The sequence below is a fragment of the Haliotis asinina genome, chromosome 2, assembly GCF_037392515.1.
Source record: "Haliotis asinina isolate JCU_RB_2024 chromosome 2, JCU_Hal_asi_v2, whole genome shotgun sequence".
Classification (NCBI taxonomy): Eukaryota; Metazoa; Mollusca; class Gastropoda; order Lepetellida; family Haliotidae; genus Haliotis; species Haliotis asinina.
Genome location: NC_090281.1, coordinates 9641993 through 9657879, shown reverse-complemented (window position 1 = coordinate 9657879; position 15887 = coordinate 9641993). Strand labels below are relative to the sequence as shown.

The window sequence follows — 15887 nt, the reverse complement described above, 5'->3', positions numbered from 1 at the left end:
CGTGACTGTACACGTGCCCTTCAATCCAGGACGATGTACCTACGTGTTATTCGGTACATTCGGGGTGTCTGGGATCGCCACGCCCAAAATCACTGATACAAACACAGTCAGGAGTTTTATATCATATGAGACAAGTGTATCGTTTTCTTATTTTCATGCGTATTGTTCTTACATCCAAACGAACAGATACAGCGAACGAAACGTACATTTCATACATTTGTTTTGTTTTCTATTCATAAATATGCAAATAGGTCAAGTGCAATAACACCGAATACTTGTAGCTGTACATCCAGGTATACATACGCCAGGTCACGTTTTTGTAGATTTGTCTAGAAACACGTCATTTACTATCTGTACAAAAAGAGTAATGATGGGTGGTGATTTGTACAGTAGTGGAGTTTGAAGTATCTTGCCATTTATGACAATGCGTTCGAACACAGACACGGAACTATATCGTCTATCGTACGTTCTCAAGGTCGCGGAAGCTTCGGCGAAGGTAGTTGTGCGGTTGTTATCACATGTCAGTTTACCGATACACGTGACCAGGATCAAGAGACTGTATGCTATAGCAAGTGGAAGTAAGGCGAGTCAAGTTCAATGTGTGGGTAAGCTTTGAATGAGCTGGCCTTTTTCTACAGGAAACACTCATATCTTAGTTTGTAAGTATGAAATATATTGGTGTGTCTTCGGTTGGAGTGGTATGTAACAGCATTTTACTCACAGGTTAATGACTGCTTAAACATATATGCTTTTGTGCTGAAATCTTATGCCTTTAAAAAATAGTACAAGTGACAACGGACATATTAATTATGTATTGCATACGAATTAATTTTATCAAGTAAACAGAATATTTTTTCATCCTAGCATCGGAAAAAATATCGTCACGTGTCTTAAAATATAAAAAAAATTAATTAATGGTATATTGAGGATGCTGAAGTAAATAATATGGATAAAGTCACAAACATCGTAATATCATGTAGTAAATAATAGCTACTGGTCATGGTGTTTTTTTTACCATTTCAATCTGGAGGTTTTCTCTGACACGTGACCTGAGACTCGCAGACGATTGTTATCGAGTCGTTCGTAATGGCATGTATAGCACCTGTATTGTCAGCAGCGTGGTGTATCGATTACGACACAGTGGATCGCTATTCCGTGTGAACACCCGACGGTCTTTTTACGACACCAAATGTCATCCCATGTGTAAGCCTAGTGGCGATACCCAATTTATACATCCACCGAAATTAATTTGCCTGGAATTAGTAGCCTCAATACCGTCTGCTGTAGGTAATCTAAAAATTGTGACTACCTCATGGAAGTTTGAAGTCGACTAACCGGCTGAGTGATTTCAATAAGAGTATTGAAATATATGTCAAAACCGCTGGGCCTTGTGGTATTTCAATGATATTAGAGACAGCGAGACATGGGTTGTGGGGGGTTGTGGAGTTGAGTGGGGGGCGGTTTGTAGATCAGTGTCAAGGTCGGGGAGGCGGCACTCCGTGGTCCCATGTGTCTGCCTCGGTGCTCTTGCCCTTGGTGTAAAACATTTGGCGTTCACGGACTTTGACATTTTAGAGCACAATGATATTTAACCATACATTAAATATGTTTTTTTGTATATTCATTATGGTAACTTAGAATGTGTTTTATGCGTATGCTGACGATGGACACGGGCGGAGGGATTTCCTTGGCTTTCCTGATCTGCATAATAAAAGTAGACACGTGACCAAGGCCATATGAGGTAGTCTTGGATATATAAATCAATACACGCCAGACCTGTTTACCCAATAATCGGATGTAAAATGCGAGACTGTCTCTTCAGCTTTCAAAGGACAAGATGCGCTATGTGTAAATGTCAGCGTTGTTTTTAAACAGCTTTTATTGGAAACATTGTCTTTTATTACATAGTAAGGGTTATAAATGATCTGTGGGTTACTTATTATTTTAGTGATGCATGTCTTGTAAAACGTATTCTAATTTATAGGAACATTTTGAAGATTACTCATCTGGCATTGAATGATGACAGTTTTCATTTTTTTTTCTCAGATATATCGAGGTGACTTTGAGTAAATGCTGGGAGTCTTTTTTCATATTATTTTTCATGAGAATATTTTGTCAATAAAGTAAGTCATACTGTAATTCAGAATGATGCAAGGTCTGAAAGACTGTTGCCTGCTATTGTAAGTAATATGAAATGGTGAATGGTTACCAATTATAATAATTAATTAATATGGTTAACTAATCAATTTAATAACTGAAAATAATGAAATGGCAAAAGACAAGTGTTTAGTGGAGTTATTTGGGTTGAAGGTGCACTTTTTAAATAAAATATTGCATCAGCAATGACACATGAAAACATTTTCTGTGTATTACATATAACTGTTCAGTCAATACACAGGGTTATGCCTCATGTATTATGCCCATTTAACTGCATTTTCAGTTTAATAAGTAGCCTTCTTCTAAAGTGTATCTATTCAAAGACCATGGATGTATATTAAGTCTAGAGGCAAGTCTAGGTAAGAGGACGGTACAAGGGCACAAGTCAGTTAGAAGGATGATGTGTTGTTCATAGTTTTGTGTGCGTGAAATTATCACTTAAAGTATTAATTGTTACCCTAAGGATGTATGTATTTTGTAAGCACTATGTTGAAACCTCGTATAAATATTAATCCTAGAAGTTGTATAGTACACATTCATGTTGAAAACGTTTATGCCTCCTTACTGCTTAATATGTCGTATGAGAAAGCTGAAGAAAGTCAAACATAATGTTATGCGCTATCAGGGAGCCAATATATATAGAGAGGGCGAGGAAACTCCTCGAAAAGTCCCAGAATGTATGTCTCGCCTCGTCACATGACCAGTGTAGACAATATGGCGGCAGCTAAATATTTAAGATTTAGCCCGGTTTCTTTTGAACAGCTGATTACAATCGCTGAGTGTTGTGACAACTGAACACCTATATGTAGAGGAAAAGTTAGTTATGTTGTCAGTTCAGTTTAAGTCAAATAATTTGTTATCAGTGTCAGTATTGGGACAATAGATTTGTAGTTACGTTTCAAGTCGGTATGTTAAAGCTCACTGGCTTCCATTCTCGATTCAGCAGAAAGATAGACTAAATTAAGTCGACAAGAACTTCTTTCACGCATTCGTTTAATTTTTAGAAGGGAAACATACCTTTAGTTGAAAGGTATTTGCAAGTAATAGTGATAGTTTTATGACTTAAAAAATGGTTACGATGTATTTGAGGTGTGTGAAAAATACAACATATCGCTAATCTGTTCTGATCCGCCATTGAAATACTACACAAAGTTGTTTGAGTGTTCCTAGTTATTGCTTCAAAAACTTCTTTCACATACACCATTCATTCTTATGAGGGCAATATACTATTAGGTGAAATGTGTTTGCAAGTAATAGTGATAGTTTCATCATCTAAAAGAACATGTTAGGGTGTATTTGAGGTGTGTGAAAAATGTGACATATCGCTGATTTGATCTGATCAGCCATTGAAATACTTCACAACATTTTTCGAGTGTTTCTACTTATTATTCTAAAACTTCTTTCACAGACACCTTTCATTTTCATGAGGGGAATATACCATCAGGTGAAAGGTGTTTGCAAGTAATAGTGATAGGTTTATGATTTTGGAAAAATAGTTAGGGCATATGTGTTGTGTGTGAAAAATATGAGAATCTGATCTGATCTGCCTTTGATGCTAGTGATGCTTGAGGGTTATAGTTCTGTAACTTCGTTCTTTCTTGTTGATCTTAATATTTCTTGTTGATCTTATTATTTGACAAAACTGGAAAGGTGTTTATAACGCTTTGTGATAATTTTACACTTTCTGTTTTTGAGGGATGTGTGACATTGTCAGTTAACATTCTGTTAACGTCCATGCCATTCCCCACGTGCAGTAAGATATCTGAATTAATTATCAATGTAAACAAAAATGTCTCAAACTCAAAGTACATTTTTTTTAAAAGGACAGCTGATGTTAACACGTGTGCTCTAGCGATACTTTTGTGTTCATAAACATGTTTGGGGAGGGATGGCTGTGGTGTATCATTTATTCTTTCTTCATTTTTATTTCTTTATTTCTTTCATTCATTCACTTTTAATTCTTGCTTTTAATTCTTACTCTGTTTCATTCATTCATTGTAAAATTCCGACTGATAGTGATACAATAAACAGGCTGCAGTACTGTTACTGTGGTAAAAACAGCTGAAGTAGTGCTGGGAATGAGCCAAGTCACTGTGTGCATTGGAGCATGTCGAGGCACATTTTAATTAGTACAAATGGTAAAGAAAGCAGGGGAGTGACCCATCCCTGTTGTAGATTATCCCTGGTGCTATGTGTGATGTTGACATGTTAACGTTGAACAGGTTGTTGATGCTCACCTGTTTAAACTAAACTCTTATGACAATCTGGGGTAGAATGCTTGCCACGAGAGTGATTATGATTGTTCTAAGAGGGGATCAGGTGGTCAGACTCGCTGACCTGTTTGCCACATGTCATCAGTTCCCAATTTTGCAGATCAATACTTATGCTGTGAATCACTAAATTATCTGGTCCAGATTCAGTTATTTACCAACGACCGACATATAGCAGCAATATTGATAGTGGTCCTATCTGTACGCAGTGGTCCAAAATAAGATTACTTAACTATCAATGCTATTATATTCATCTGAACTTGTGATATCTCTGAATTTTTTTTAAAATTCAGTGAATACCAGGACTACTGCAAATTTGTTATTTAGTGCTCCAGATGAGTTTTTACAAGTCGAGGACCCCAGGTTCAGTGTAAATTTGGACATATTGGGTTGTATAACACTGAACTCAGCATACTACCACCATATGATGACGAGTCAAATCATGACAAAACAACCCAGTGATCGACATGATGAGCATTGATTTACTTCATTATGATTAGGATGAAATGCGTCAACCGGTGGTATGAGACCCATGTAACTTCAGGCTCTCTTCAAACATGGGCTGACATCCAGTATTGTAACTGGCATTGGGATAAAAGCAGTATTAATACAATTTAGCCATGTTGGCTTTATAAATCTATTTGAAAATATTTAGAAAGATGTAAGGTAATTAATTCTCTTTGGAAGTTTACTGTCCGATGTAATAACTAAAATCGTGAACAGTAACAAATTCAGATTTAGCTGATTATTGAACAAACTGCTGGAAAAGAGGACAACACTATCAGACATTCACACAACAGGATATAATGAAAACCCATTGAGCTGCTCACTCTGATGATCGACCTATGGTATATCAAACCGATACATAAACTGACGTAGCCTTATAAGGTTTCTACGGAGACAGTTGTGTTTGATATATTTAGTAACAGTCAGACCAAAATACGCTTCCCAACAGAGTGTGTGGAAGATTCAGTTTTAGTGTTCACTGATGTATAGTTGGTCCTCGTCATCATGGGATATTAACAATGTTCACAGGCTATGTTTTAGAGTCTGACTTAATGCTCCATCAGGGATCAGTGCTATATCCAGTCAACACCAGAGCAGGTAGAATATTGCCAGTGCAGGTAACTGGTATTGACAGGTGTCACCAGGTAACTGTTTGTACACCACATTTCATGGCAGTAGTTTTATTGGTATGAATTTCATGTATGAAACAGCAGTGATGAGATGTTTCCTCCGTGGAATTCGGCAGATTTGATCATGCGTGGTTCTTAATTGGGAATCGTCTAAATCTGCGGCTCCAAACACTCCAGCTCATTTTTCTCTCTTTCTTTCGCTCATGCCCATTTTCATCCCAGGATAGACCCGTGAAGATCTGGGAAAGAATAGGCCTTCAGCAACCCATTCTTGCCACAAAAGGTGACTATGCTTGTCGCATGAGACAACTAACAGGATCAGGTGGTCAGGTTCACTTACTTGGTTGACTCATGTCATCAGTTCCCAATTGCACAGATCAGTGCTCATGTTGTTGATTACTGGGTTATCTGGTCCAAACTTGATTATTTACAGACAGCTATCATAGCTGGAATGTCACTTAGTTTGATGTAGAACTAAACTGACTCACTCACTCGTGACTGAATAAGTCTTCTGTTGACTGTGTTAGGTGAATCAATTACCAGACAGTGTCAGTCTTTGATTTACATGTTAGATTTTAACCTCCTGCAGACAGAGTTATAGAGTCAATTTAGTGGTTCGTACATTAGATTTTTAACCTGCAGACAGTGTTGTAGATTCAATCTAAGTGCTTTGTATGTGAGATTTTGACCTTCTGCAGACAGTGTTGTAGCGTCAGTCTGAGTATTTGGTAGGCGAGACTTCGTCAGTGTTTTCTCAGGAAGCACATTATGGATTAGTCATCTGTGTGGACATAGTCAGTGTTTGCCCTGATGCAGAAAACCTGCATATTTGATGCTCAAATTATCTCAGATGCGCAGAGAATTTAGAATTTTGTGCCATTGTTGACGGAATGCTGCTAGGCTGCTTGAGATAATCTAAACTGGTAATTTGCTGTTTTTTAAAACTACTTAGTTTAATGTTTGTGAGTTGACTGCTAAGCGCTAATCAAGTTCTTGGCCTGCTTTACCTGTTATTAAACAATCACTGTTGATGTCTTAATGAAATTCCCAAACTGAAGTTGATTCCCAAAACGTGTCCATGACTCTCTCTTATGACACAAGGGAGTCATGCTGATTCCTAAATTTTCATGCCTAGAGCAAATGCTGAGTGAGGATACACATCCAAGTAGTATATTGGTGTCAGTGCTATCTTTGGTAGGGTCTTTCATTAATTGTCATGTGTGGTGACCATAGTTGAACACGCATGTGGAAGAGCTAGACTTGATAAACACATCATAATGGTTGATGATGGACTAGTGGTTGGCATGGTAACCATGGACGACATGTGAATGGTATAACGGTCACTGCACGTGTAGTGACTGTGAGCTTGATGACTGGAGGTGTTTCCTTAAACTCTGTTTCCATGTCTGGTGAAGTCAGGTTTGAAAAATGGCATGTATTTACCCTGTTGTGAAGTGAGTGTGAGGTGAGCCATATACTAGTAGTTCATGAATTTAACTAGTCATTCACAAGAATTGAATATTCTTGAATTTAAAGGAAAAAAATAAATTATTTTGAATTCGTTATTTATTTAAGTTAGATATGATAAATGGAATATATCCATTTTATATGTTTCATTTCACGGTAATTTGGTCACTTGTCGTTATAGCGACAAATCATCAAAACATGTCAAGTAATATATCATGTTATCATGACTGAATATAAAGAATCATCAGCTTACAATGTGTAATGGTGTTCAGGAAAAATTTATATATTATTTATTCTCTTCATTATCTGTTGTTTTCTAAACATATAATTATTTCATTTGAAGAACATGTTTTAACTGCATACATCAACTGAAGATATGAGTTGTATTTAAACATTGGTTGAAAAAATGTATATGACTTGTTGGTTTATTGTACCTGCGTGACCGAATGGCTAGAAGTTATTGCACCTATGTGTTATACAACTTCCCATCGAGAGTGGTGCTTATCACAGCCAAGAATAGACAACCTTTGCAGTCCATTGCTATCATCTAAGTGCATAAATTGGACCAACGTGATTAGTGATATCAGTATCTGTTTAGTCACAAGGCCTTATCTTGGTTTGTGGATTTTATAATCTGGGGATTCATAATTCCAAACTGAAAGTGTAGGGAGTGTATGGGGAGAAGGTCACAAGAAATTCCTCTCCATTCATCTGGCCATCTGTCCGTCCTAAGACGGTTTTGAATACTTTAGATAATTTGAAAACTATTAGTTTCATTTTTCTCGTTTTTTTTAGCCACCTTCTTTCTGTAATGGGGAATTGCAGTGCAATGTTTGATTAATATATTTTAGTATTTTTAAGAATTACAGCCTAATGAACTTAAAAGAAGGTTTGTTCAACTAATTACTTCAAAACTATTGGTCAAAATGTTTCTCAAAATTGGAAAACAGCCTTTCTGTGTAAAGGAGAGGTGCAGTGCATTGTTTGATTCTGATTTTCTAATTTTTGAAAGAGATGTGTCGTGTTTCAAATTTCAGACTTATAAGGAACCATGGAAATTTTACTTCACTTAGTAACACGGACACATTTGAAAGGATTATTTTCTAATTTGGTTATCGCCCACAATAGCTATTGGGAAAGTTTTATTTTGATATTATTGATTTATCCAGAAAATACATCTCTTGAACTGAAGATTCAAATTTATTCGTCCAAAACATTTCACAATCATATAATGGGTTGTTTTCAGATTCGGCTAAGGGCATCTTAGGAAAGGTGTTGTTCAGATTTTAATACAGATTTCGTATTTTTATCAAGAATAATCATCAATTATTGTTCAACTGAAATTGGGAGTTCTGATCAGGGGTATTAGTGAGCCTTGCTCACATTGTTATGCTTGTTCAGTTTGGTTCTGTGACCTCTGCATAATAACAAAACTAGCGATAATGTTTGGATAATGTAGATCTTTGAATCTGGGACATCTCTCTTGTACTATATGTTTCTGCAGTCTCAAGGGCAATATCTAAGAGCAGATGTCAGCCATGAATGTTTACAAACATTTGCATAGAGATAGGTGTTGTGATATCAGATGAGTAGCTGAAGTGGTTAAGTGATAGGACCCTGACCTTCACATGCGCAGTGGAGCTTTATCTGTGTCATGTTATATTACCAGCTCATGGGCCAGTTAAGGTCAGGTTTACAAACACGTGACTCAACAGAGTGTGTGTCAGTCAGTGGTGTGTTAAATCTAATCAGTATGAGACTTTGTACATGTTTGAGGTGAGGTAATATGATCAGTAGTGTATTTCATTCTAACCATGCTTTAGGTAACACTCAGCGCTATAGAATAATTAAAGGCCCAATACGTTTTCTAAATATTTTAGGGTCAACAGAATCTGAGATCATAGTAATGATATGACAAGCAACAGGACCTGAACAAAAGAATTAGCACCTCATATATGACTGGATGACAGTTGAAGAGAGGATGAGCAATTATTGCCTTCACCATATTATGTGCACTGCTCCAGTAATTTAGCTAATACGTCATACAGTAAAGCAAATTTTTAGAAGTGCGCCATCCTAAAATCAACATTCACATAAGAACTCTGTTTATTGTGTACATGGTCGATTCCAATGAAGAGTGTACACGGCGTTTTTGCATTTAGCATTACTACCTTCATCTGTTGTGGGGGCCCATCACATCAGGACAAATGGGACAATTCCAGCCATATATAACATGACTATATTTTACCTGAAAATTAATAGGCCATTTTGTTGAAAACATATTGTGTCTTATGTACTAGTCACATTGGATGAACAGAAATTCATTAATGTGATTGCCAAATATTTTGCAAATAAATCCCCCAAATGATTTTTGTCTAGAGGTTGATTTGTAATTTTGGTATAATTTGTTTTCAGTACTTTTACAATTTATGTAAATGCCAGTCAAGGGTATATTTGTTTTGCTATTTTTACATCATTAATATGTAAACTACTCAAATGCAGTGGAGTTACATAATCTTTCTTACAAGTAATTATCTAAAAATGTTAGAAATCAAAGTCTGATTTCGTAAGAACATTCACGTTACCTACAAATACCATTAAATATGTTTCTGTTTGACTCCAATGTTCACGTTACCTACAAATACCATTAAATATTTTTCTGTTTGACTCCAATGTTCACGTTACCTACAAATACCATTAAATATTTTTCTGTTTGACTCCAATGTTCACGTTACCTACAAATACCATTGGATATGTTTCTGTTTGACTCCAATGTTCACGTTACTTACAAATACCATTAAATATGTTTCTGTTTGCACAGATGAACACACTAGAGAATGGTATCCTAAGTTCAAGTGCAAAGGACCAAAATGTACATATGTGTGCCACTTCTGAATATTTTCTGTGCTGTTTTTACGAAGATTTCAAACAAAATAATCTGTATTCATAGGTAAACTTTTAACTCCCAAATGTTACTTATAAGTACAAACAACTGGTCACATTCAAATAGTAAGGTGACATGTGGTCCATTTGGAATTCGTCATAGATGAAACTGGACTATATCTTGATGATCAGTAAGTGTATTTTACCACTTCTGTAAGAATCCCCTTTTAGAATAAACCCTTGTCGCAAAAACATGCGATGCATATGACACCTGTTAAAACTAACCAACTTTAGTGAGGTTTTAGTTATTATTGTAACAAAGGCCTCTGGCAGCAAGTGGAATTGACATGGGGGCTCAAATTGGTAAGACATGGGGTCCCGCTAGGTTCACAGTATTTGTACGTCACATGTATTTGTTGTGAACAAAATGAAATAGAGAACACAATATGCTGCTATAACATAATTTAATCTGAACACAGTTATTGCAGATGATAAAACTGATGAGGTATGCAGTGCCGCCCATCAAATAGCTTAAAATGGTTCCATGAAGTTTCAAATGGCTACATACCTGAGCATTTAATACTCTGTAGTTTAGACATTATTTTTGTGATATAATGAATTCTTTTTGATTGAAATGTCAGAAAACAAGTTGGTCTTGGTGATAAAAGTGAAATTTTGCATGATATCAAGCGATAAACAGTAGATTCATGGGTAACATGTATACTTTGATGCCATTCAGCATTTTGGGGTAACATCAGTCAGTGTGTTTTAAGTTGTATGTCTTGTTAAGGACTGTCAAGGATGCATTTCCAAAGATTGGAGAATTGAGACTGTACTGGAAAGTAAGTTGCATGGGTTTAGTAATGAGATTTGACAAAGGTATTTCTTAATCGTAGGTATCTCATTTTTGTTGTTGAAACCTTCTGTAAATGCCTAATAGCAATTCTCATTGCAAAATATGGATAGTAAAAGCAGAGTTGATAATGAAACAAACAGCTTTAGTTCTTGTTTATTATGTTGAGCGACATTTCGATGTAGATTCTTACATCGTTATCATCAAAACCTCGCTCAACGTAATAAAGGAGAAGTGGTGATCCATAAAACTGTATGTTTCATTATTGACTAGCCAACCTCTAGAATGCCCTTTAAACAAAAAGCAGAGTTATATTTCAGTAAGATGTATAATGTATTGATTGTTTTAGTGACATGTTTATCTGTACACAATGGATGAAGGTAATAGTTCAGGTGTTTTGAACATTTGCAATACACTCACTAGTGTAAATCAGCCACTTTTTCATTCAGGTCATCCAAACTTGATTTTTAAGGCACTGTTCACATATGAACTGGTGTATTGTGAAACAAATTCATAAACTAGAAAAGATTAAAGTCATGAATTCAATAAATGATGAATATCAGTGAAAATTGCTGAATTTTTGAACAAAACTTTGTACAAGAATGTAGCTGTTCACATGCACATGTACAATATTTGCACCTGCTTTTCAGCATTTTGATGCATGATACTCGTGCAATTTATCTGCGTGAAGTTTGCAGTTGTTTTCCCCCATGTTAGTGGAAAAATCAGTCCTCGATGTAACCATATCTATATACACATAACATATAGTAAGTGTCTCTAGTGAGTGTAAATTGTTAATGAGAAATATATTTCCATCATTTATGAGGACAATGCTACTTTCCAACACAGAGACAAAACAAGGAGAAAACCTTAAACTGTTTGTAAACAGTCTTTATTCATGTGTCCTATGCATTTTGATAAACAGTCTCCAAAACATCCATGTTTAAGTTTGACATATGTAAACATTTGAAATACAAGGAATTGTGTAGTATTTGATGCCTACAAGTGCATTTTTTTATCTTCCACCAAACATTTACTTTTTGATGCATTACTTACCGAAAGTTCCGTCTGTTGTCTCTTAGATGAATAAGATACATGTGTAATAATGATTCGTTTGTGAAAAGAACACTAAGCGGTAGTGTCTTGCAACAAAGAAATTTACCAAGATGGTTCTATTTTTGTATAGTTTGAGGTCATATAAAACATGAAAGAAACCATGGCATGGCTTCAGTGTTCCTAATGTCATTAGCATATTGTGCAAGCAGAACAACAGTAAATATGGATGATAGGCACCATGCAATCCATCTATTCACAGGATGTACACGGTATGATGTTAGTATTTTAGGTAGTTCATAAAATGAGCCTTGAATTTCATTGATCCACCAACTTGTCACTTTTAAAAATTAGTGATGGCAAATAATTTTGACATTTACTTTGGAAAAAGGAATTACAAGGTGCAAGCAATTCTATTTTGGATACCTTGTAGCTAGCTGTGTGCACTTTTCATTTTTTTCTTAAGAAAACAAGTAGTGCAGAAGATAAGATTAAGATATAAGATATAAGATATATATAAGATATATAAGGTATAAGATTTTGAGTAGTTATTAAAAATCATGGGAACTAAGTTTCTTCATTTTCACTGAGTGACAACAAGTTCAACTTGTCATGGATGTTTTCTTTATAAACCTGCATTTGTATTGTCAGTTCTGCAAAGCACCCATGTTCTCTATGATGAATACAGTATTACAAGCTTGTGCATCAGATAGGTGTCAACTACAATGGTTTTCTCCGTCAGGGCAAACTGTCACTCACACCTTATAAATATAAATGTGTAATGTTCTGGTGTCTGTTAGCGTCTTACTGCTGGATTATTGCCAAGAGCTCCATGAAACCATACTCAATCACTCACACTGCTGGTCCTTCTGATAAACCCTACTGGTCAGGGTCAAACATTGGCAGTTATCAGGAGATGGTAGTGATGAGTTTATGGCAGCATGGTGTTTAGGATGTTACTTTTTTGTTCAACATCGATTCGGCATTATTCAGACTTGTTTTTAATATTGCATTTTGCATTTTGAAACTTATCAGTAGTCAAGGTGAAGAGGGAATGGAGAGTGGACACAGCAATGAAGTTTCCTGGTGTCATTGACTTTGAAGTATTTGTCTTGAACTGGGTGTAAACCAAAGTTGTTAAAATAGACTCTGGATGGCAGATATCCAGGCTGCAGTGGGTCGACAGTGTGAAGCCAGTGCTACCACCTATCCCTCTTGTAGCAGTGTAGTATGGACCCGCCCTCATCTGTTGACAATGGGAGAGAACTGTTGATCCAAGGTCACTAGTTTGTCATTTCAGTTGAGTTTTGTTGTCTTCTGTCAATAATTGTGGAATGGCTGTGAGACCCTATGTTTAGAAGCAAGGGATTTCGAGGTCTTGGCCGCTGTTTGCCTATCCAGCAGCCGCTGGCTCTTTTCTTGGTCACAACAAAGTGGCTTTTTGTTGGTGTTTACTATTAAGGTATTAAGCAAACAGTTCCTCTTCCGCCAACGCCCAGTGTCGGAAGGGACGCTCAGCACTGTTTGAGGTATTCCCTTGTCCGAGTGCTGGCATTGTCAGTGTCAAGTTGAAAGGGCTTGGGATAACGTCGATGCTGGCGCTTACCTTATAGATTGGCTGTAGTAGTGTACAGGACGCAATGGCGGTAGGTGTTCATGCGTACTTTCTGGAATATACCCCCATACCTGTTGCTGGTTAATGTGGAGGATACAGTGTTTATGCATTCTTCTCGTATGACAAAATTGCTTGATCATGTTTTTTAACATAACTCAAATTTTGATTGTTGTGCATTCTGATTGAATACATCTGGACTTTTTACCAAGTCTGACTGAACAAACTACATTTTGAACCTTTTGACTATATTATATACCAGTATTCAACAAGCTATATTGCATTCCTGAACCTTTTGACTGTATTATATACCAGTATTCAACAACCTATATGGCATTCTTGAACCTTTTGACTATGTTATATACCAGTATTCAACAACCTATATGGCATTCTTGAACCTTTTGACTATATTATATACCAGTATTCAACAACCTATATGGCATTCTTGAACCTTTTGACTATATTATATACCAGTTTTCAACAACCTATATGGCATTCTTGAACCTTTTGACTATATTATATACCAGTATTCAACAACCTATATTGCATTCTTGAACCTTTTGACTATATTATATACCAGTATTCAACAACCTATATTGCATTCTTGAACCTTTTGACTATGTTATATACCAGTATTCAACAACCTATATGGCATTCTTGAACCTTTTGACTATGTTATATACCAGTATTCAACAACCTATATGGCATTCTTGAACCTTTTGACTATATTATATACCAGTATTCAACAACCTATATGGCATTCTTGAACCTTTTGACTATGTTATATACCAGTATTCAACAACCTATATTGCATTCTTGAACCTTTGACTATATTATATACCAGTATTCAACAACCTATATTGCATTCTTGAACCTTTTGACTGTATTATATACCAGTATTCAACAACCTATATGGCATTCTTGAACCTTTTGACTATATTATATACCAGTATTCAACAACCTATATGGCATTCTTGAACCTTTTGACTATGTTATATACCAGTATTCAACAACCTATATTGCATTCTTGAACCTTTTGACTATGTTATATACCAGTATTCAACAACCTATATTGCATTCTTGAACCTTTGACTATATTATATACCAGTATTCAACAACCTATATGGCATTCTTGAACCTTTTGACTATATTATATACCAGTATTCAACAACCTATATGGCATTCTTGAACCTTTTGACTATATTATATACCAGTATTCAACAACCTATATTGCATTCTTGAACCTTTGACTATATTATATACCAGTATTCAACAACCTATATTGCATTCTTGAACCTTTGACTATATTATATACCAGTATTCAACAACCTATATGGCATTCTTGAACCTTTTGACTATGTTATATACCAGTATTCAACAACCTATATGGCATTCTTGAACCTTTTGACTATGTTATATACCAGTATTCAACAACCTATATTGCATTCTTGAACCTTTGACTATATTATATACCAGTATTCAACAACCTATATGGCATTCTTGAACCTTTTGACTATGTTATATACCAGTATTCAACAACCTATATGGCATTCTTGAACCTTTTGACTATATTATATACCAGTATTCAACAACCTATATGGCATTCTTGAACCTTTTGACTATGTTATATACCAGTATTCAACAACCTATATGGCATTCTTGAACCTTTTGACTATATTATATACCAGTATTCAACAACCTATATGGCATTCTTGAACCTTTTGACTATATTATATACCAGTATTCAACAACCTATATTGCATGTTGATAGAGTAATGAAAGTTTTTTGTTTTGTTTTGTTCTGTATCTTTTCAAATCAGCTTATGTTTATGCATGTTAGATAATAAGTTGCAGAATTAATCCATGTTCTTCATAAACAAGGAGGAAGAAGCCAGAATGTATGGAATGTATAATTGAGGACATTGTTTCCTTTGTTGTGTATATGCACAGTAGTTCGTTATCCTTTACTTTTTCAGTTCAGCAAATGCCAGTATTCATGGGTGATCAACTTTTTACATTTCAGCACATAAATGATTTGAATTTATTCATCACTTATGAAAAGTTTCACTTTGTAACACATATTTGCTCCTGGTTGGAATCTTCATGAAAAATCGTCCCTTTTCCCTCATTTGAGTTAAAACTCAAATGTAATAAGAAAAATGGAGGTAGTTGTCAAACAGTTAAATCTCTGTGATGATTTCATATTATTGTTAGAGTTTGTTTCAGGTGAGCAGTTATTTAATTAGTTGTGAAGTGTTGTCAAAAAAGTTTACAAAAAAGTATTAAATCAATCCAAAAGTCTCTACTGATACGCATCTTTAACCTATTATTATCTGTATGTTGTTTACATCTATATATATGTGAACCAGAAAAGTGATGTTTTGATCCTAACAAGATGTTAGAATATTTAAGCCTTTACGAAAATAACTATGAATTAACTGCCATGGTGCAGATCT

The 15887-nt window shown here is 35.5% G+C and overlaps 1 protein-coding gene across 4 annotated transcripts in view; it reads left to right on the top strand.

The window, feature by feature from the left end:
* Window positions 1–534: 534 nt before the first annotated feature.
* The window catches only part of LOC137273225 (nuclear receptor subfamily 6 group A member 1-like), a 30935-nt gene continuing 15582 nt past the window's right edge, over window positions 535–15887 (top strand). The window contains exon 1 of one of the 4 annotated variants that reach the window (XM_067805735.1): window positions 535–605. Coding sequence is in view for 1 of the 4 variants with exons in the window: in XM_067805732.1 (XP_067661833.1) it covers window positions 13460–13465 (6 nt within the window). In the remaining 3 variants the exon portion in view is untranslated. Of the gene's footprint in view, window positions 660–13338; window positions 13466–15887 lie in introns of those variants that run through there. The other 3 variants (XM_067805733.1, XM_067805734.1, XM_067805732.1) reach the window with 3 other exon arrangements.